The sequence below is a fragment of the Cydia strobilella genome, chromosome Z (assembly GCF_947568885.1).
Source record: "Cydia strobilella chromosome Z, ilCydStro3.1, whole genome shotgun sequence".
NCBI lineage: Eukaryota > Metazoa > Arthropoda > Insecta > Lepidoptera > Tortricidae > Cydia > Cydia strobilella.
The window spans coordinates 54938232-54962051 of NC_086068.1; the positions used below are offsets into that span (position 1 = coordinate 54938232).

The 23820-nt window shown below is 37.5% G+C and overlaps 1 protein-coding gene across 2 annotated transcripts; it reads right to left on the reverse strand.

The window, feature by feature from the left end:
• Positions 1-2399: 2399 nt before the first annotated feature.
• Positions 2400-18603, reverse strand: LOC134755157 (uncharacterized). Of its 2 annotated transcripts, XM_063691657.1 has the most exons (16): positions 18299-18600; positions 16610-17129; positions 15783-15942; positions 15175-15355; positions 14778-14834; positions 14523-14573; positions 13483-13906; positions 11957-12103; positions 10582-10625; positions 8334-8607; positions 7569-7740; positions 6845-7025; positions 5880-5954; positions 5580-5639; positions 4194-4253; positions 2400-2863 (listed from the first exon to the last, which is right to left on the reverse strand). In XM_063691657.1, the coding sequence occupies exons 1-16, from the start codon at positions 18339-18341 to the stop codon at positions 2688-2690; spliced, it is 2625 nt and encodes an 874-aa protein (XP_063547727.1). In that variant the 5' UTR covers positions 18342-18600; the 3' UTR covers positions 2400-2687. The 2 variants fall into 2 exon arrangements, with proteins under 2 accessions (XP_063547727.1, XP_063547728.1); XM_063691658.1 differs by lacking the exon at positions 16610-17129 and having other exon boundaries at positions 18299-18603.
• Between the last annotated feature and the right edge of the window lie 5217 nt (positions 18604-23820).

Consider the following 23820-nt stretch of genomic DNA (forward strand, 5'->3'; position numbering starts at 1 on the left):
CTTGTGGCCGTACCAATGTGAAATTCGCGCCGACTCCGCCGAGGCCGTAGTCGATTTTGGAGCAAAAATTTAAAATTTATTGATTTAGTCGTTGAAATTATACACGTTTTGTTACGTAATATCTAAATAAAAAGTATTGGTTTCTATTAGCACGTCTTCTCATCTTGCCTTTTAATAATGAGGTCGCGAGCGTGCGTCACCAGTTATATATGAAGAGAAGGGGCAGTTTTTAAAAATCCATCAAAAAATTATGGTGGTAAATTATACAAATTGATGTATAAGAATAGTTTCAGCAAATGCTGTAGATTGTTTAAGTATCAAAATTACGTTGAAATAAAGCCGATTTTCAGAGAAATTGTCACTTGTTTTGAAGTAATTTCTGGAGAAAATTGAATTCGTTTAACTTTCATTTCCTCGAACTCTAAGTCATATAACAAAAATGTAATCTGATAAAGGTCAAGTACAGAATATGTGTAGTACAAATTTACCATTTTTTGCAATTCAATTTTTACGATATTTACAAATAAGAGCGACAAAATCAGTGCTTTACGCGCGTTTACCTAAACGTCCATCAGAAAAAAAATCATTACTAATCTAGTGAGTCTGTTTTCAAAAAAATGATCTGATAAAGGGCAAGATAAGAAGACGTGCTAATAGAAACCAGTACTTGTTATTTCAATTAGGTAACAAAAGGTGTACAATTTTACCGACTAAATCTATAAATATTACATTTTTGCGACTAAAATCGACACCGGCCTCTTAAAGCGAGCTGAAATTATTCGTCACAGTGTTTTCATTACACGGTTCAATAATTTCATCACAGCTACATTAACATAAGCGAAACTGGCTTCATATTTGAAAGGACCGCAGACAATGCCCCCTGATAAGTCACTTTCACTTTGAGATTGACGTATCACTACGGTTTTTGCGTGAGTTTTCTGTTCCTGATGTGATGTATGGAATAGTAATTTGCAGATGAGATGTTTTCGTTGATAACAAGTAAATTAACGGCTACAGGGCTAAGTACAGTCAGTATCAATAGTAGCTGAAGAAACAACGCGCCAAAGGTATCTGCCATCCTGGAATACTTTTCCAAATAGTGATAAATCTCTATACAGCTAGCTGTCCAAAGTATTTGTTACAGTCTAAGGGCCACTTGCACCAATCACTAACCCAGGTCTAACCGGTTAAACCTGGATTTACCATGGTTACCAGTACAATTTAACATTGGATAAAGGTTTAACGGGTTATCCCCGGTTTAGGGGGATGGTGCAAGTGGCGCTAATTGTTCTAAATTTTCCTTTGGCTTGTTAAGCGCTTCACGATACGGGTAAGCTGATTCCCGTTCGATACCCGTTCCTTAAGCGCTAACCTCTTGAAGGGGTATTGATTATAAATTATAACGCTTATTCCATTTTCAACTTTCTCTTCGTAAAAATAGAATCAAATATTGCTTATTTATGTTTAAAGTGTAGGACTGGGTGTCTAGCGCGTTTGACAGCACAAATGTCATAATTATTATTTTTTAAATTAAGAAAGGGGATACTGATTTTTATTTAGCGGTATATCTAAAGGAGAAACCCCTTCCTAGAGCTAAGTCAAATGAACAGGTAAGAAATTTAAAGGGAAAGCCAATCGTTGGGGCTATTCGATAAACGACTAAGCCACTTAAAGGCTTTTTTATGGGAAGGGGTGGACGGGTCCCTGCTTGTTGATATTGGGATGTGGGCGAGCGCGTCAGTTGACGTCTTTGGCGGTCAAATGGTTAACCTACATATGTGTATGTATATTTAGTCCGTAAACTATAGTCTGACAAAAAAAAAGAAATTTAAAAAGTGGCAATACTTCAGTGTCGTCCCTTTGAAATCAATCTATATAAGAAAACGGGACGACACTACAGTATTGCCAGTTTTTAATTTCTATTCTTTTTTTGTCAGACTATGAGCTGCCTTCTATTAGGAAACCACCGCGCATCTATTTTTCCAACAACCTGAATTAAATGGTAAACTTATCAATACCTGAGGACTACATTTCAGTTTTTAGCAGTGGCTACTCGTTTCCCGCCGGCTTGGCTTGGCTAGTTTTCAGACAATTGCTGACCATTTATAGTGCAGATTATTTAAGAACCAAATCGGCTCCGGCTTGTCTAAAATTTATAACACATTTTTCATAAGAAGTCAAAAATATGTATGTGTTCTATATTGTTCACGGTTTTAGAAACATAAGTACCTACCCATATGTGTGAATTGGTGTGTAGGTAGAGCTATCTTTTACAATAGGTTATTAATGTTAAAGTAGTAAATGTGTGAAAAACTGAGCTGAAATTTACACCACTCATTAAAATTGGAGGCGTTAAGAGGGGAAAAAAACAGAGCTGTAATAAAATATTAAAATTGATTTCATAATTTAGTAACTTCAGTATAATTTATAAAAATCCTGACCTCGTTGCATAATAATAGGTACACATCGTCCAATTCATTTCAATAAAAAATCTTCACTGAGTTACGTAAACGTATGTTATTTTCGTAGGTAACTCAACGGAAGATTTTTTAGGACATACGGTGAATTGCGTTTGATAGGTATGTACAGAATAGAGAAGTCTATCGATCCACCAAATTTTATAGAAATCTGACGGAGAAAAATCGAAAACAAAATAAAATTTGGCCGATTCTTGATCTGGCCTGTCCCTATCCAATATTATCTAAATCACTCATATCGGCAACACGCACGTCGTTCCGTGCACCATCACACCGCACCGAGTCCTGCAATTGCATCACCGTGTTCACTATGTCCTGGTACGACAGGTTCTGCAGTCGCGTCTCAAGTCTACTCTGCTTCGCTGTGTCTTCCAGAGGTAGAGTATCTGGTAAATAAAGAGAAAGTGCACTGTTAACTCATTAACCCTTTGATCGCCAGATCAACCTTGCATTGCAACCAGGTTTACGATGACACGCCGCACACGTGATATGAGCAGACTTAGAATATGCGTATGAGCAGGGGTGCGAAACTCCTCGCTTCGGGCAAACTCGGCTCAGTTCGGCTCAGTATTGCTCCGAGCAATGAGGGCTAACGCGTATGAATTCGCCGCTAGGGGCGCTAGTGTAGATGGTGGTCTTTTCCATAGTTCGAAATGTCAAATGTCACTTGTCACTTCAATGACTGACAGCTGTTCTATAGTCTTTTGGACCACCATCAACAGAGGCGCCAACTGGTGAGCAAAAAAACGATAGCCCTCATTATTAGGGTTGGCACAACTTGACGTCCCTTTGCGTGCACGACCACAGATAAGATAATGACTTGAATTTTGACCAAGGATCAGAACCGGTTTTTTTTTCAAAACCACGAAATAGCCCTATATTTTTAATTATTTTATGTTTTTTTACGTAGGACTGAATCATGTATTTAGGTAACAACTTCGTATTATTAGATTGTCCCATTAAAAATGAAATAATAATCCAAAGAAGGAAAAGGAACGTAACAATACCGGTATATTTGTATGAAGAAAAAACCGGTTCCGAGCCTTGATTATGACAACCCTTTTTAGCCGAAAGGGATAGTGCCATATATTAGAAAGGGACAGCATGGTTCGTCCCTGAACCGCTGTCAAACTTCGGTTTTGCAGTAAGTTTCCTTTCTGTACGGTAGTACTATTATTTATTCTCTGGTATAAGGCCACAAGGTGCCGACAAGGTGCAAAATATCGATAAGGGTAAAGGGTGTTGAATATCTGTACACTACCATAATGTCTAGGCTATTCGAGTACACATATTATTGGCACAGGGCGGACACGCAATACATCAAAAATCACTTGCGTTTCTAGGTATGTGTGAACGGCACGTCTGTACACGCGTCATGGGTCATAGTGTAAGTAAGTTGCTTAAAAATAGTACTGAGCGGCCGGCAAACGGCCGTCAGTCGTCTGCTGTCGCGGGGTGAGGTAATTTGAGTCGGGGCGGGGCGGTGCGTGGCCGTTCTGTATGATAATACTATTACTTATTCTGCGTATCTTATACCGAGTATTTATTCGATTTCATATTTGCCAAAAAACAAAAGCTAAGGGGCTGATAAAAACCAATTCTTGATGGCCGGATGCCTTTCCCTTTCTCTACTTTTTTTTGATGTTATGGGAAGTATTTGACGGTACGGGTTAGATTTAAAAGGAAAAACAGACTGCATAAAACATTTAAACCTACCAGCTTGCATGATGTAGACTTCCTCGGCAAAATCATCTCTGTCCGAAAGCTCACAATATTCTGAAAAGAAATTTATAATTTAATATACATGGCAACACACAGCTACAGCAATGCGAAATCAGAAACTACGGTAGGTACTTTGAACGTTAAGCACACTTCAAGTTATCGTGAGTACTCGCGCCCGCAGCTCAACGCTTAGGTATTAGGTATAAGTGTTACTACACTTATTACGTACGCTGATATAATAATCTTCAATAGTTTAAGTAATATTAGATATTAAAATTAATTGCAAAAATACGTACACGCCAGTTACAAATGTTCAAACCACAGCGCAGGTTTCGTCACAGTTGCTACACTCAAAATAGTATACAGAACATGCTTCGTAAAAATAAGTAAAATTCGTCAAAGTAAGATTTATATTCACCTCACAAAATGTATAATTAAGAGGAAACGAAACTCTGCGTAGGTGGCGCCACTACCACAATCTGAGGGTCTATCGCGAAACAAGAAAATTGAAATTTCGTTATCTATCATCTCTGTCACTCTTGCATATTCGAGCGATAAAGAAGCAGAGAGCGAAATTTCGGATTCGCGTTTCTCGGTATACTTATGTAAATATATAATTTTCAGTAAGATATATGAAAAATCTTACTACCATCAGGAAGGTACACTATTTGTGATATACCAATGATAAAATTTTTAAATATAAAATAATTGCAAGCCCCGAAAAAAACCGCCTAAATCACATACTAAAAATCACCAACATTTCCAAATTTTCCGCCATTTCGTCTTAAAGCAAATGTAATTTTTTTTAACTAAAATACTGCGCAAAATTGAAAAAAACATCTGAAAGTGTATTAATTTACGATCATAATATAGTTGGTCAAGCAAATCTTGTCAGTAAATAAAGGCGGCAAATTTAAAAAATGTAGGCGCGAAGGGATATCGTCCCATAGAAAATTTGAATTTCGCGCCTTTTTCTACTGACAACATTTGCTTGACCAACTATATATTAATTACGATCGCTATATTAGATTATTATAGATATATTAGATGACTATGGACGAAAATAAAATTACGATCAATAAAGTACTTACATCAAATTGTGTAAAAGTACCTATATATGTAGTAATATTCTATAATATTACCAATCCAAAGACAAAGATGGGGTCTACGTTTGCATGTAGAAGCGGTCGTCCGCTTTCCTCTTAGGCCCACTTATTCACTAACCCGGGGTTAACCGATTAAACCTGGAGTTACCATAGTTACCAGTACAATTTGACACTGGGTTAACGGTTTAACCGGTTAACCCCGGGTTAATGGGATGGTGCAGTCATACCGCGATTCTTGAATAATTTCGTCATAATTTCGTCTTTTATTGGTTACCTTGAGTTTGAGTTACAGTTTCATCCTGGCTCGCCTGCGTGATGCATCCTTTATTTTGATCTGGTAATAAAAATATAATACTTGTAATAACTTAATTTTGCCATATCGTCCTTAGTTGTCTATTTTATATTTAATTAATGTCATTAACGGGTCTAACGCGTTTAAATTTCTTTATTTTACCTTTTATTTGTTCCGACGTTTCAGCTAATGAAATTTAATCGAGTTACACCCGTTAATGACATTAATTATGTGTACAAAACGCGAGCTTAAAGTGCTATATATTCTATTTGTTATACTAACTTAGTACGTTAGGCAGTTTCCTCTGTTGTGCTTGTGGGTTTACTTTAACTGCATTCCCATATATCGCTTCCAAATCTGTAAATTCAGGAACCATTATACACCAAAGTTGATTAAAAGGTTCGGTCGTGTTGTACGAGTATAACAGTAAGACTGACCTTCTCTTAGTATCTTTTCAAAAGGGATTATTTCCCTGTGAAAGCCTTACATAAATAAGCCGCTTTGAAAAGACACTCCTCATCTGTCTTCGCCTTAAGCCTGAACCCTTAGTACGCCGTACGAAAGTTGATAAATTGGGCTGTTAGCGCCACTTGCACTATCCAACTAACCCGGGGTTAACCGGTTAAACCTGGAGTTATCATGGTTACCAGTACAATTTGACACTGGGCTAACGGTTTAACGGGTTAACCCCAGGTTAATGGGATGGTGCAAGTGGCCCTTAAGAGTATGCCTACTCGTAGTAGGTTTAATAATAACATTTAAATTCTGTAGCAGAATCAAAATACGCAGGCAGGGATGTCAGTTCCGAAGCAATGAGACCGGTAAAAGAGTAAAGCCCTGGAGGTGATAACTGGAAGTTGCAAGGGATGCATGTGCTCACAAAAGAGGACGCCGATCGTGCGACGCGGTAGAGAAAAAGTCTAAAAGCGTACTCTTGGCTCAAAGCTGAGGCAAACGAAACACACGCTGGACGCTTACGCCGACCGTCACACGTTGGTCGCTCGAATCGTGCGTTTTGTAGCCGAGAGTAAGATGAAATAACTCGCACACCGAGGGTTACGTACAAAATTTGAATTAGGTATCTCATGTAACTATAAACACAAGACTTTTGACCAGAAGTTTTACATAACTATGTACAGCGCTATCTATCGGCAAATCGGCGGCTTACTAATTTGCGCGACCGGTAGTATGTATGTTGGTTCCTTTTGTACCTTTTTGGTACGGAGCCCTAAAAAGAGAACTCTAACCTCTGATCTTCTTAGTGAGCGCTTCGATTCGCTCCTCGCTATAATGTCTCTGCTCGCCGCGGGCCTTCATCCCGGTCCGCACGTTGTGGAAGTACTTTCCGTACACCCGTACTCCAGTTTCGGCGAACACGTATTTGCGGAGCACGTCCGCGCCCACGCCGAGTGTTATCAGATCTTTCACCTGGTACGCAAAAAGCACGGACAGAATAAATATGAATTTTGTTAGTTTTGTTGAGTCTATCTCACGACTCTCCAGTGAGATATTCTTTAGGTAAAAAAAAGGTTACGCCTTTTTCAGATGATAAGCGGCTAGTTAAATTTAGAAATGGCATGTACTAATTATAATAATAAATAAAAAAACACTTTATTTCAGACAATAGTCCATATAAAAAAAAAAATATGCTATAATATATAATATAATAATTATTATTTTAATGTAATGGGTTGATACCTGAATAAATAACATTTTTATTTATTTATTTTATTTTATGCGATGAACTGTGTCGAGTCCAACTCGTGGTCGTGATGGTTGCTATACAACACAATGCACCAACCCTTTATATATTTGTTATATCAGGCTGGGATACCTCCTTCTTAATGACAGACGGGAGCCTGCGGCTGTGCGGTTGCGCGGTGAGTTGTGTCGAGTCCAACTCGTAGTCATGTAGTTGCTATACAACACAATGCACCAACCCCTTATATCTGTTATATCAGGCTAGGTTACCTCCTCCTTAATGACAGACGAGAGCCTGCGACTGTGCGGTTGCGCGGTAAACTGTGTCGAGTCCAACTTGTGGTCGTGATGATTGCACGAGTATAATACGGTGAGGTACGTCGGGTCAGCTTCTAACCGCCTAAGACGGATCTGGCAGGGACATTGCGTGGTCAGCTTGTTTCTGAAATATTCCGCTTTGTCAGATTATCAATTTCAGGGCAAGATCTGCTTATTTTCCACGGTGGAAATTGAACGTTTCTTGTGACACTCCACACTTTGTAAGTCTACCTAAGCAGAGTTAGATTGTTCTGACTCTAGAGTAATACTAGTATGACCCCATTTTTTATTAACAAATTCGTTTCGGAGTGAAGTTGGTCATAATGACAACACAACATGACTTTTATGTTGCGCATTTATACATATAAATTATGTGACATAACGCTCCGATCTTTGCCACTCTCCATCAGCGAGTGATGGAAGAACTAGCGGTTGGCCCGCTCGTTTATATGTATAGTTGGTCAAACCAAATTGTCAGTAAATAGGAACAAAAAACTACTACTACAAAGTACTTTGTCTTACTAGTGTAAGACAAAGTACTAGTACTATGTTTGAAATTTAAAGGGTCGGCAACGCGCATGAAATATCTCTGGTGTTGCAGGCGTCCATAGGCTACGGTGACTGCTTACCATCAGGCGGGCCGTAAGCTTGTTTGCCACCGTCGTGGTATTTATAAAAAAAAAGACCATCCCTTTGACAAACTATAACTATAATTACCTTTTTCTCAATCCCTTGGCGCGATAAGCGTTCTTTGACACTCTAGTCTTCCCGTACACGCATTTATACACATAATGCTCCGGGGCCTTGCCGCTCTCCATTAGCGAGTAATAGAAGAACCAGCGATTGGCCCGCTCGTTTATGTACGTGAGGAAAACGTCGTGCGTGAGGAACCGAGCTCCGGGCAAGATGGCGTCAGTGTCGGTGAGTAGGGTCAGGTGCTCGTGCCCGGAGCAGTGGCGGATTGGCGTCGGGTGGTAGACGAAATCGGGGGCTGGAAATAGTAGTGTTGTCATTTCTCATGCCCTGAAAGTGGTGGTTGAAAATGATACGTTTCGATCCTAGGGAGATTTACTTGCCAAGTGTATATTTTTACAACAAGCTATGAAAATTCGGTTCAAAATGGATTTTGTTGTAAAATTTCATTGTAATATTTAACTCCCGATTCCATAAATAACCTCAGTTCAGTGGAAATTACCTCAAAACATACAAGTTTATTATTAATCGTCTTTGTAAAATACACAACATAGACGCGTTTTAATTTCCTCGTATTTAAAACGAAGTCTTATCGGAAATAGGTGCTTTCTTCAGAGTTACAAACACACTATATTCGTACCAAAGAGGATATAATGGTATAGAGCGGTACTGTCATAGTAAATTTTAAAGCTACAGTAAATTCACTGCCATCTATCGACACTCGATTAAAACTAAAAATAAAAATATCTAAAAATTTATTTATATATGGCTAAATGATTTTTTTTAATTGCAATATTTGCATTAATTATTTTTATATTATTTTGACCCATGTTCTTTAACTGATAAGCGTTAAAATTGTTAAATAACAAACGAAACCGTCAACGCCATCTATACGAGAGTAGGCCAAAGGTAGTGGCGCCATCTGATCGAGAATCAAATTTTCTTAATTTTCGAGGCACGTTTTTTCCTTAGACTGTATCCATCTATTACGGAGTTATATCTATCTTTGATTCGTACTAGCTACTAGGATGAGAGTACCCATTTCTGACTCGAACCAAAGATAACACGAACTGGAACTATATTAACTACATTTCTACATTTTTAAGTTCCCGCCAATAGTCCGAGGCTGAAATGATGCCTTTCACCCGATTTAAAAACACTACTTTTCATTTCGAATACGAGGAGAGTAAAATGCATGTTTTTTTTAAAACATGACCTAGTATATATAGATATGGTCATACATTTTTATAGTATTTCTTAAGGGTACTTTCAGTTAACAATTTTAGGCAAAAGTATCGTTATTTATGGAATGGAGTCAAATATCAGAATGGACATTGTATAACAAGTCCATTTAAACTCAAATTTAAATTGTTTATCGTAAAAAAAATCAAAAAATCGTACTTCGAACGTAAAATTCTCTAGTGCAGACACGTATCATTTTCTGCACACTTTTTAGAACAACAATAACCCTCTTTCAGAGCATGAGAAATGAAAATAATTTTTACTTTATTTACTTACATTATGGGTCCCGCCGCTTAGAACTCTAAAGTCGATATTTCGAGCTGTTATTTCAAGCATTATATTTCAAACTCGACATATAAGTGGCGGTCATAATCAGGGACCGGCCCGCTATCCCTTATCGGGGTTTTATAAGGGTATTGCATAAGGCTTAACTCACCATACCCTTTGCCAGACGAAACCCTTTGTTTTGCTTTTAAAAACCCTTATATAAAGCTACCACATTTGAGTAATCGGTAGCCCAAATACCCTTACAAAACCCTTATCTGCCGCTCACCAACTCCTTGCATATTGCTTATAAGGGTTAGCCTTATAAAGGGCTTCCCTTTTAGCATATAAGCGTGCTAATTTAAGTCGTCTACCTTGTTCATAAAGCACACATTACTTCGAATCCGAGCGATCGTCGGCGGCGACGGCGGCGTTCTTTGACTAGGCACGTATTTTCTTTCCTTTTCATACACTACCGTAGATATAAACCAATCCTGTCTCTTTCACGCAAAGGGAAACCTTTATAAAAAGCGCTTAAAGATAAGGGTAACCCTTATTAAGAGCTAGCCTTATTTTTGGTTAGCTTTTCGGTAAGGGTTAGTCAAAGGTAAGGGTATGAATGGGCTTGCAGTTCAAAAGGGAAAGTCTTTCAATGTGTTAGCCGTGTTTAAGTGTCGCCCATTGAAAGGGTTTTATCGCGGAAAGGGTTGTCCGGTCCCTGGTCATAATATGCCTTTACACTTGTGATATAATAAAAACGCATTACCTTTTATGAATTCCTCGCGAGACAGGCCCGACGGCTTGGTGCCACTGGTAAAACAAATATGAAATAACTTACTTTTTGTAGTGTTTCCTATTAGTAGAACAAAAAATATATACACGGTGGCTAAAAACTAAGCGCATTCCCGTTGCCGGGGAGGTTTTGGGATTATAACGCGTAAGAAAACAAATTTTGCTGTTTTATACATTTTGGCTGGTCCATTATCTATGAAACGGTAATTTTTGTTTTCGCGATTTCGGGGTTGGTCCCATAGTAGAAGTTGCTCAGTATAATCCCAAAATCTCCCTGGCAACGGGAATGCACTTATTTTTTAGCCAGCCTGTATATCATTTATGGAGAAGAGAGATGTATGTCTATGTGACATGCGTATTGAAACAAGTATTCATGAAATGCCAGCAAAGTGTCAATCTATGGATCGTTATGCGATATCAAAAATGTACTGAGAACTTCGTCTATATATTCCGTCATTTTTTAGGGTTCCGTACCCAAAGGGTAAAAACGGGACCCTATTACTAAGACTCCGCTGTCCGTCTGTCTGTCACCAGGCTGTATCTCATGAACCGTGATAGCTAGACAGTTGAAATTTTCACAGATGGTATTTCTGTTGCCGCTATAACAACAAATACCTAAACACACGCACATAAAATAGATATTTAAGTGGGGCTCCCATACAACAAACGTGAAATTTTTTGCCGTTTTCTGCGTAATGGTACGGAACCCTTCGTGCGCGAGTGTTACTCGCACTTAGCCGGTTTTTTAATGAGAAAAGTCTACATCAAAGATATGTTTACATTTTTCGTCTTATTGCGAAAGAGTACGGTGCAAAAGTATAAACACATCTTTGACGTTAACTGTACAGTATAAAATATTCTCTTCGGTTAAAATATTGTCCGCGATATTTATTCATGAAATAAAAATATTTAAATGGATTATATCGCGTATAATAAATATATTTTTCAGATGTGAATATATTAGAATAGTTAATTAGGTACAAAACATTAGGGAAAGTAAGTCTACTAACAAATCTTTATGACAGTTTTGAATGATTCACGGTTAGTTTGACCGGGATATGGACCGTGATTACCTTTTGTATTATTTTTAGCTCCCGAATATTTCGACGCAGTTACATGAATCTTGTTCACGCGTAACCCGGGAAATCTGTGTGAGCATAGTTACTCTAAAATATATTTTTTTTTCATTTCATTTCATTTTTCCTCAGTCACCCGTTGACCACGAACACTGTAAAGGGTTTGAGATGTCGGGATGTATTTTAAATGCATTATACGCGATATAATCCATTTAAATATTTTTATTTTATGTACAATACAAGTTGTAATGACAAATTGATGTTATTATGTACCTATAAGAATCTGCTTTGTGCTTAACAACATTATTTTCCTTTATTTTCTGGTCTTCATATGGAATATACCGATGATCAACGTAATAATACTTCTTAAAATTATCCATTTGTGCGTACACAGCCGGAGTGTCGGGGGTAGGCGACAACCTGGAAACAAGTACTAATATGTGCCACTTTCAACCAAAAGGGTACTTATTGTCGGTTGTCAATAAAGCGCTATTTATATATAGCTTCAATTCGAAATCAACCTTATCGACGAGTGACAATGTGGTATCTTTTGGTTGAAAACGTCACATATAAACCATTATAAGTAGCCAAAGCCCCCTGTTATATACAGGGTGGCTAAAAAATAAGTGCATTCCCGTTGCCAGGGAGGTTTTGGGATTATACTGAGCAACTTTTACTATGGGACCAACTCCGAAATCGCAATAATAAAGTTTGGCTGTTTCATACATTTTGGCTGGTCCTTTTTCTATGGGAGGGTAAAAAAAAATTCGGATTTTGTAGTTGGTCCCATAGTAAAAGTTGCTCAGTATAATCCCAAAACCTCCCTGGCAACGAAAATGCATTTATTTTTAGCCACCGTGTATATAAACAATCTTAATTTAATTTAGTCGTTACTATGTTATATCTTCTTGCTGTGTAATTTTTACTTATTTAACTACTAGCTTTTGCCCGCGACTTCGTCTGCGTGGACTTGGTAACCCCAGCTAGAGTAAGAATAGCGCCTGGAGAAAGTCTTATAGTAATTATTCAATTTGAGCATATTATGCACACAAATTAGCAGACACTTCATTAATTATCTCAATTCCACCCCGCTTTTTACTTTCTTAAGGGATGATTTTCGGGATAAAAACTATCCTATGTCCTTCTCAGGGACTCAACTTATCTGTATGCCAAATTTCATCTAAATCGATTCAGCGGTTTAAGCGTGAAGAGGGAACACACAGACAGACAGACAGACTTTCGCATTTATAATATTAGTATGGATTTGTTCACTGTATGTTATTTTTATGGCGTCCGCGTACCGGAAGACGAACTGCCGGTAGGCCTCCAACGAGATGGAGCGACGACCTGGTGAAGGTCGCGGGAATTCGGTGGTTGCGAGCGGCACAGGATCGGTCGGAGTGGCGAGCCTTGGGGGAGGCCTATGTCCAGCAATGTAATAATTCTATTCCATTATATTCTATGTAGTGGTTAAGTGTAAAATACGTTCGGACTATCTTTGGCCGAGCGAAACCGAATGTCTCCATTTCAGCTTGGCCAAAAATGCTTTCGTATGTAAGGATGTTCTCGTCAACAGGTCGCATTTCTCAACCGATTTTCGTGAAATTCTGCTAGCAGGTTCGATCATTATAGTCTATAAAACAATGTTATCAGTAGGAAAATTTTCTATGGGATTACCCTTCGCGCCTACATTTTTTAAATTTGCAACCCTTTTATACTGACGGAAACGTCTTTATATAGATTTTTTGTACCTTTCCTTATCCTATAGGTGTGAATGTGTAGGCCATTATTATTATTACCTCTTTTCATGACTATCGCATGTCACTGCCTCATCTTGCTTTGAGCTCTCTAAACTAATATTGCCATCTAATAATTCAGAGACGTCATTCAAAACTGCACCACCCGTCTCTTTCATATAAGGTTCACTTTCGTAAATCACCGTATTATCATCTCGCACCAAGTCAAAAGGGTCCTGTTCATGACTGATTTCACTGAACACAGTTTGCTGCAAGTCTTGAACAGGTACATACGCGTAATTGTTAATAAATTGCATTATAGCAGAACTGTTGGTAACTTGTGTACCGTTTTCGTCACATAATATGCCTTCTTCCGTTAGGTACTGGACTTGTGTGTTGTCTGTGGTATTTCCGAGAACTTGGTTGAGCAAGTCTGTGCTATAGTTTAGGGTTAGATCGGCGGTCAACGTCTCTAGCATGGGATTAGCTGAAACAAAATGTCAAGAATAACAGGCAGACATCACTAGTTATAATATAGGATGGTTGCTGGTTATATTATGGTGACATACATATGTCACTTTAATAATAGGAATAAATATTACCTATCTACCGTTAGAAAGCATTTTACTTAGCCAAAATGGCAAAATCAGAACTCTAATAGTTTCATAACTTAATGATTAAACAATTTTTTTTTTTATTGTCTTCGGTTACCGCGATAGTTACTCATGAAATAAAACTATGAAAACGTATTATATCGCGTATATTGAATTTATAATACATCCCGACGGTTCGAACCCTTTACAGCGTTCGTGGTCAACGGGTGACTGAGGAAAAGCTACAATGTGCAAAAATACCCACATAAAAAAATAATGAACCATAATAAAATTAATAAACTAAGGTTGGTTGTACATGCAAAATCGGTTCATAAGGCTAGTACAACTATATTCAAGTAAAGATATTACATACTTTAAAACAAAAGCATAAAAAAGATAAACATAACGACGAAGTCATATAATATTTCTTTCCTTCTTTTAGCCTTTACAAATGTGTGCTTAAAATCAGACAACCTGTATATGAAGGTTTGAACTTTGAGGAGCGCTTACCTGTTTTCCCTTCAACTTCTTTGATGGAAAGAACGACTTCGGTATGTTCGTCTAAAATAACAATCAATTTGTTAAAATTCTTAAAGTATAAGTATGTACACAATGAGCGGACTTAATATCATAAGGCGTTGTCTTCTCACAAACTTATTTGTTAATTATCCTCATTCATAGCTAAGATTCATTATCATTAGTTGTTACTAATGATAGTAATGATGATGAATCTTAGTTATTATATTTTGATAATGACATGCTTACTTGGCGATCCGTGTTGCTTAATAGTTTCTAATGGCGGATCGTAGGTGTCACGGATTTCTGAAAGAAAAATAAACTCGTAACTAATTTATTTGTTCTTTTCTTTAATTTTTTATTATAATTAAGAGAATAAGTTAAGAGCCCCATGTATTTTCGAGAATCTTGTAGGTAAAGTACTGAGGTGATAGCAGAAAACTTAAAAAATCTAACATTTGTAAACATACCTAAAGTATTCCATTACTTAGATACAAATACATACAGTTCAATATGTTCAAGAATCAGAATTTAAAATTTAAAACATATTGAAACTTGAAATGTTTTTAGAGCTCGACTAAGAAAGGATTTTTGTAATTACCTCCTAAGGGGTGAAAATGGGGTTGGAAGTGTTTAATGTACTTACTTGCAATTAAACCTTTCATATATATCTGCCGTTCTTCACTTATACTTCTATTGAATATTTTCCTTTTAAACCTATAAGCGTAGGACCAGATGTCTTTCTTCTTTAAGGTAAGACCGACAACGGAGTGGATGTACTTCTGTATCAGGTCCACGTCCAAACCGAGGTACGTCAAATCCAGGAACTGAAAAACTCGGTTAACAGTTATTCCAATAAAATTAACCGATTCCAGTTATTCCGGTGAAATTACGGTAGGGTCAATATGTCAGTAGAAAAGGGTGGCAAATTTTATTAAATTAAATGTAGGCTTAAGAGTCGATTTCCCATATAAATTTTGAATTTCACATTTGTTTTCTTTTTATTGATAGACTTTATAATATATTTAAAAACCTATTTAGACAATTATGGTTAAATTTGCTATAGGCACCTCCCCTTTAACATGTTGAGGCAGGTATTTAGCATGGGAGTAATGGTGAACTCGCAGGCGGTCGTGGGGTGGTCGTGGCGGTTGCACATGTACACATAGTACACAAAACCTAATGACCACTGGTAGTGCCAGTGGCAAATAACTCTTACAATTATCACAATATGGTTAAATTTGCTATACGCACCTCCTCTTTAAGAAGTTGAGGCAGGTATTTAGCATGGGGGTAGTGGTAGAACTCGCTGGCGGTCGTGGGGTGGTCGTGGTGATTGCACACGTAGTACACAATCACTTTGTTCGCTTGGTTGATCGCCAGCCGTACTTTGCAAGGGCAGGCGGTTGTCCGCCTGTAATGATGAATGGCATTTGAAATTCACCTTGTATGAATATTAGCGTCCATCCTAAGTAAGTATACTTAGGTTTTGGAATAAATAAGGTTGACCAAAAAATTGCTGAAGCTTTCGACCGCGCTCAACCTGTATTTTCGGTAGTGTCCGACGGAAGGTACGGTTTCGGCTGAAACTAGAGCAAAACCAAACCTTCGGTTTCAGCAAAAAAGTCTGGTTTCAGTCGGACACTAATTAATATGGGTACATATGAAAAGCTATGGTGCATTGTATAAGGTCACATCTATTGTGACCTTATCATTTATGAATCTACTTAGTTTGCCTAACCTTCTTCATTACTTATTCCTAATTGTCTTGATGAGCAATTTATCAATATCAAGCCTAAATTTAGAGCTTTTTAGCATTTTGCATATTTGCAAGATATGCAAAGAGGAGCTTTTGTTAATGACCCTGTAACCAGTGGTATGCTTTTTTAAACAAGTCAGAACCCCATTTTGAAACATGCACACTTGCATATTTTGGTATACTACACAGGTATTTAGATATTTTATTATTTATTAACATATGGCTAGATCTGCACCAATGAAAAATATACATGAAAACAGATTTTTTATGGAATTTTTTTATAGTGACCCAATTTCATTGGTCTTAAACATATATTACTTACTTCTTCTGTTTTCTTATCACCACTTCTCTCTCCTTAATGTTATATGCCATACAAATGCAGTTGTACTCAATAAACGTTTTCTTGCTATTTCGGCATACATAGTAGTAGTGCCATCTCTTGGCATTATCATTTAGATACTGCTTAAAGGATTCCCGAGAATCAAACACATCCCCAACTTGCATTAACTTGTCATCAGTACATTCGTGAAGCCGAGATAATTCTTCATGGGTATGCGAGCATTTTCTAAACTTGATTTTCCTTCCGTTGCTTAGCACTACTTTTTCATTAAAGTCTAAGTAATTTTGTGTGTCACTTGTATTGTCTAATGCATCCTGATTTTCTGAGACTTTGTCTATTTCAACCACACAGTTTTGGACATGAACCTTGTCCTTACTTGCATCAATATTTGATGAAGTATGTAAAACCGGCTTATGCCAAGTTCTTTTTAATTTAGGTGTTACCTCTAGTGGAGCTTCTGGCAAGAATCGCTTTAAATTAACAACCTTTATGATTTTTGGCACTGTAAACAAAAATAACAGTTTTTTTCTGTTGCTGATAAATAACAAGAAATGCAAGCATGTGACCAATTACCCTATTTGACCAAAATCAACTATCAGTTTGCACGACCATGGCAATATGGTGGCAAATACTAGTCATTAATAAATCTATCAATTAAAAATTGAATCATAAATGTATTCATGGCTAGTTTATTTTATAAGTCTGATACCTGACCTTAGTACACCATGTGTTTTTTTTTCCGTTAATTTCAAGGGTGCATTCTTGAGCTTAAATGAAGTAACTTTCAGACTCCGGTATTCTAATTAGCGCCATTTCAGAGATAATCAAAAATTTATTTTTCTCTGATAAGGCCCCTATGAGCGTGTACACTTGCCTTAGGGCCTGTTTACATATTGATTAGTGTTTAGTATGAGTTCGTACATTTGCTACTAAAAATAAGTACTATCTCGGACGATTGGTGAGCGAAATGACATTGATATGTCACAGTTTTCAATTGTTGGGTTAAGTTAAATGTAATGGCCGTGTTACAACAACGCTATATGCAACATTTAATAGCCGGGTCCACACAGAGCGAGCATACGCGCGAGGAAATTTCGTCGTGCACAAAACCACCAGTGTAGTCGTGCTCAGCCGAGGCGGCGCGCACTAGCACGTCTAAAAATGTATATACAACATGCGCGCACATCTACACTGGTCGTTTAGTGCGCGAGGAAATTGACTCGCGAGGCTGCTCGCTATGTGTGGACCGGGCTATTTACTTTATATATTAAAAAAAAATTTTTTAAATTTACTGCCATTTAGTTTTCTTAAAAGTATATAAACATAACCCGAAGTTAATGGATAAGTTATAGATAAAAACAAGGTGTATACCTTTTCAATTTTTATACCACATCTGTGGCAAACAACTATGCAGCCCGCCTGTTAGCAAGCGGCCACCGCAGCCTATGAATAGTTGCAACTATAGTCGAGTCACAAAACTATAATAGTGAGTAAGATTTTCAGAGCTCCCAAGGATGCACTGTGTTGGCAGGGGTCTATATGTTTGCATTAACTTATCAACACAGTAAGTCCTTGTATACCTCAAGGGTCCACATCCGACTTTCTTAAATTATCGGGAGTCAAACAAAACTGCGTTTAATTGCAAAAATAACCATGTGATTGTTTCCTTACCGTTTTGAACCATTCTCTTGGTGTGAAATACGGGATATTCCATATTTTAAAGATACTTGCATTCAAATTAAGCTGTGACTGCTTTTTTGCTCGTTTACAATGTACCAAAACGATGTAAATTCATCACAACGTCACAAGTGTTATTTGATTGTGACCTAACAAATGCAAATTATATTGAACAAGATAGCGCAAATTGATATAGTTATTGCTGAATTCTAGTTTTAATGCACTCAACATTGTTTTAAACATACAAAGAAAAAATAAATACTTTGCGATTCTGTTGTGTTGAAGTTGAAACCATGTTGAAACGAATTCATTGACATTGACATGACATAACGATATCTCATGTCATGTCAATGTCAATGAATCCCTCAGAATAATGACTAAAGCATAGAAGTCGGGCAAAAATAAAAGCTTGGTAAAAGGTATCGTATTCACAACACGCTATTACTTTTTGTCTATGAGTGAGTGAGACAACAATCCGCAAGTTCTTTCGTTTTTTTCAGTATTGTCATAAGATGAACTGAGGAAAATCTCAAATAGTTCTATGTGGTTCTATAATATAATCCAGCCAAATAAAATATATGTTCGTTATTTCACAGGTAGGTGTCAACTGTAACAACTTGACATAGTCGTATTATTTTAGTTGAAATATTTCTGGAATTTCAGCGGTCATCTTGGTTTATTTTAATTATATTGTTGCTATTCCTGAAAAAAACGTGCTGAGTTTTTATTTGTAATGGTTTGAAGTTCCCTTTGTGATAATGTCTTGTGTGATCAAGGGCTGTAAATCGCATACAGGAAGAAAAGAAAACACGCACGAACCGATAACCTTTAATCGGTGAGTTTTGTTCAATTTGGAAGAAATTAATTTATAGGACCTGACCCTAAACATTGAAATCGATATGTTGTTTATGTAATTATTACTTGCATTCAAGTCTATATAGATTTTTGCATATATTTTCGAACTTTTCTGCTAAGTATGAAAGGTTATATTTTTGGCATAGTGATGTATCGACCTCAGATCAATAACCTATCGACATTTACAGCTTTCTTATAGTTTGGCCCAGGACTGTCTCATTTTAATTGATGAGTACAGTCAAGGGCATAAATATATATACATTCCCAGTCTCAAAAATATGTGTACGCTCAGACAATAAAATCGTGTTCACATATTTTTGAGCCATTTGTCTGGATCGATATTTTTGCCTTCGACTGTACCTATAATTTTCTTTGTTCTTACTTACTGACAGATTGTGTTTGCCAGACTATAAGTATAATACTAAAAACCGGTCGTGCGGGTAGGACGCGCGCACCAAGGGTTCCGTACTTTTTAGTATTTGTTGTTATAGCGGCAACAGAAATACATCATCTGTGAAAATTTCAACTGTCTAGCTATCACGGTTCATGAGATACAGCCTGGTGACAGACAGACGGACAGCGAAGTATTAGTAATAGGGTCCCGTTTTTACCCTTTGGGTACGGAACCCTAATAAAAAAGACATTAATAATCATTGATGAATGTTCCTTTTATTAATATTGTTGGTTTACCTATCTCACAAAACTCAACTTTTTATTTCAGATTTCCAAAGGACGAGGAATAGGGGATATTACTGCAATGTTCTGCCACCAGAGTGCAGCACTAGCTTTTTTAGTGCACCGTAGAGTAACTTATTCATACTGTACCTTTAACAGGTTTTTGATAAGTTTTCAGGGGACCTACCGGAAAACTCGAATCCGAAATTTCGTTATCTAGCTGCCTCTTTATCGCTCGAATACGCAAGAGTGACAGAGATGTTAGATAACGAAAGTTCGATTTTTTTGTTTCGCGATAGACCCTCAGATTGTGATAGTGGCGCCACCTACGCCGAGTTTCGCGTAATTTATTAATTAATTTATTAAATAAAAAAGTTATATATTACACGAACGTTTTTTTTTTTCATTTCCTATTTGGTACATGACTAGAAACTATACTTAGTCTTTTAGCATTAGAAAAACGGTAAACCATTTCCACGTGTCTTTTTATTGACAAGTTTTTTATAAATATAGCAATATTTTACTTATGAAAGCAAAAGTATGTAAATGATCGTATATTATATTTGTTGTGACTTATTTTCAAAGTGTTTTTCGATAAAACGACACGTTAAGATCGCTCGCCTTCTTTCTAATGATAAAAAAACGAGAGGTATAGTTAGACGGTTCTGAGTGGTAGACTGCAAATGAGATAAAAGCTATATTAGGTACATGCATTAATCCTCATATCAGGCGGCTCTTTGATTCCAAGGATTGAATAATTTTTATACTTTTTAATGATTTTTAGAATATGAAAATTATAAAAAGTATAAAAGTTATGCAATCCTTGTATTCAACGAGCCGCCTGCTACAGATTTCTTGAAATTGCCGCGTTTTTTCAGGTTCAACTTTCATTAGCCAGACTATTATCAATTTGCCAATTTCGTGATTATTTTTTTACACGGCACATAAACTTATGCATAATTTATCGATATAAAAGTCGACACAGTTACATCCCTAGCAAATTATCAAACATGACACCGTACGTAAATGAGAAATAACAAGCATATATGCATCTCTTTTCGGCACATTATCTAATACGTAAGGAAGTAAAGTACGGGTATACATATTTGCGAAGCATTTTTGCCCGACTTTTATGCTTTAGTCATTATTCTGAGATGAATCCCCATTCTATAGGAAATGAATCTTCATGTATCAAAAAGTGACCGTAAAAAAAAACAAAAAATAAGTAAAAACTGTAATAATTTAATTTCAATTCTTAAAAAAAAAAAGGGAACCGCCTTCAAAAAACCAACCCACTGAAAAGCACAAAATATTTTTTATATACCCCACCCCCTATCCTTGTCCAGTCCCTATCCCGTACAAAGCAAATTTCTGCCAAAAAGTAATTAATACCTAATAATAAGCAAATTAATTACCATCCGGGTAATGACTTAGTTTTCGAAGGCGGTGCCAATCCAACAGAAAGACATGTTTAGTTCTTGCACTACTAACTACTTCTCGTATTTCTTTTTCTATTTCGCAGCAAAGAAAGTTTTTGTTGGTTTGGCACCGCCTTCAAAAACTAAGTCATTACCCGGATGGTAATTAATTTGCTTATTATTAAGTATTAATTACTTTTTGCCAGAAATTTGCTTTACAACGGGATAGGGACTGGACAAGGATAGGGGGTGGGGTATATAAAAATTATTTTGTGCTTTTCAGTGGGTTGGTTTTTTGAAGGCGGTTCCCTTTTTTTTTAAAGAATTGAAATTAAATTATTACAGTTTTTACTTATTTTTTGGTTTTTATTTTGTTTTTCTTTTAAAAAAATTATTTATTTTTATTTTTCATTTATTTTTATTTATTTATTTATTTATTAAATTTTATTTTTTACTTTTTAGTGATACTTGTTTTTTTGTTTAAATTTTTTATCATCTTTTTATTATTTATTTATTTTATTTTACTTTTTAGCGATATTTTAGGTTTTGGGCTAAAATATTAGTTTGTTTAGAGTTAGGTTCCCCATTTAATTTTGGGCTAGTAGGTACTCTAGTGTAGGCGATGGCCAACCTCGATAATTATTCGCGACGAAACTTTGGTATAGGTATTATGTTTCGTCCTATTGTAACTAAGATTTTGTTTACCTAGACACTCCCACTCCCAGTCCCAGTCCCACTCCTATTCCCAGTTCCAGGCTCCAGGACTCTGACTCCGACTCCCACGCCCACTCGCACTCCCACTCCCACTACCACTATTTCATCTTATCACAAAATTTCATCACTGTCATCGGTGACTCAAAATGAGCATCTAGTTTTTCAAGGAGGGTAGAATATTCAATGGTGTTCAACGTTTTTGGATACACCAAATCTTTTGCAACGCAGTAAGTTTCTTCCACCAACGTCGTAAGGAGTATGGGACGCCGCTTTGTGCCCGCTTTGTCGGTGGTGTTCGTCAAATCATTTGCAAAACTCATCGCTTTAAACCGCTCCTTAAAATTCCTCCATTCTTGCGCGTTGTGGTCGAACGGAGATTGCCGCCATTAATCACGTTAGCGCTCGCCGCCATCGTTTTTAACAATTATTTCACTAGTTTATCATTTATTTTAACGCGTTAGGTACTTCTCGTCGCCAAATATTGTGTTTGGGATTTAAATATAATTAAAACACTCGGATAGCAATGTAACGGACATGTATTTTACGGCAAACTGACATTTGATATATCTTTACGAACTACCTACATTTACCAAAATACTACAGTTCTATCTTGGATACTGCTCTCCCAATTGCTCATCAGGACGCGTTTGATGACCAAAACAGCGTGTGCCTATGTTGCACGAAACCCGAGTTCCACTAGGTACAGCCAGGGTTCAGCATCAGCTCCATCTTGGGTACTGTTCTCCTAATTGCTCATCAAGACGTGTCGGAAGACCAAAACAGCGTGTGCCTATGTTGCACCAAACCTGAGTTCTACTAGGAGCAGCCAGGGTTCAGCATCAGCTCCATCTTGGGTACTGCTCTTCCAATTACTCATGAGGACGCGTTTGATGACCAAAACAGCGTGTGCCTATGTTGCACCAAACCTGCGTTCCACTAGGAGCAGCCAGGGTTCAGCATCAGCTCCATCTTGGGTACTGCTCTCCCAATTGCTCATCAGGACGCGTTTGATGACCAAAACAGCGTGTGCCTATGTTGCACCAAACCTGCGTTCCACTAGGAGCAGCCAGGGTTCAGCATCAGCTCCATCTTGGGTACTGCTCTTCCAATTGCTCATCAGGACGCGTTTGATGACCAAAACAGCGTGTGCCTATGTTGCACCAAAACTGCGTTCCACTAGGAGCAGCCAGGGTTCAGCATCAGCTCCATCTTGGGTACTGCTCTCCCAATTGCTCATCAGGACGCGTTTGATGACCAAAACAGCGTGTGCCTATGTTGCACCAAACCTGCGTTCCACTAGGAGCAGCCAGGGTTCAGCATCAGCTCCATCTTGGGTACTGCTCTCCCAATTGCTCATCAAGACGCGTTTGATGACCAAAACAGCGTGTGCCTATGTTGCACCAAACCTGCGTTCCACTAGGAGCAGCCAGGGTTCAGCATCAGCTCAGCTCTATGTATACTAAAACCTTCTCCAGAATGTAACAAACACTTTTCTGAAAACCGCATCAAAATCGGTTCAGCCTAACGCGAGATAATCGCGAACAAACATACATACATACATACATACATACATACATACATACATACATAGGTACATACATACATACGGGTCAAACTGAGAACCACCTTTTTTTTGAAGGCGGTTAAAAAACAGTAAATAGGCGGCGCCACCATACACTGAAGTACCTAGACCAAACACCTAGTATTTTATATAGATGTGCACCCGTGCGACCGTGAGGGACAGAACATACGCAATGCGACACAATTAAAAACACGTTTTAACATTCCTGACAACATACCAGAAACAACCTAGGTAATTTGGTCGGGTTATTTGCTGCCCCTCCCCCCATGTCA

Bases quoted from the DNA above. Each gene is read 5' to 3' on its own strand.
- LOC134755157 (XM_063691657.1), bottom strand. From the start codon at position 18,341: ATGGAATATCCCGTATTTCACACCAAGAGAATGGTTCAAAACG. The intron at 7,741-8,333 runs GTAATTATAGTT...GGAATATTTCAG, and splicing joins GCCAAGGGATTGAGAAAAAG to AAACAAGCTGACCACGCAAT. The intron at 7,026-7,568 runs GTAACCTAGCCT...TTTGCGTACCAG, and splicing joins CGTCTGTCATTAAGGAGGAG to GTGAAAGATCTGATAACACT.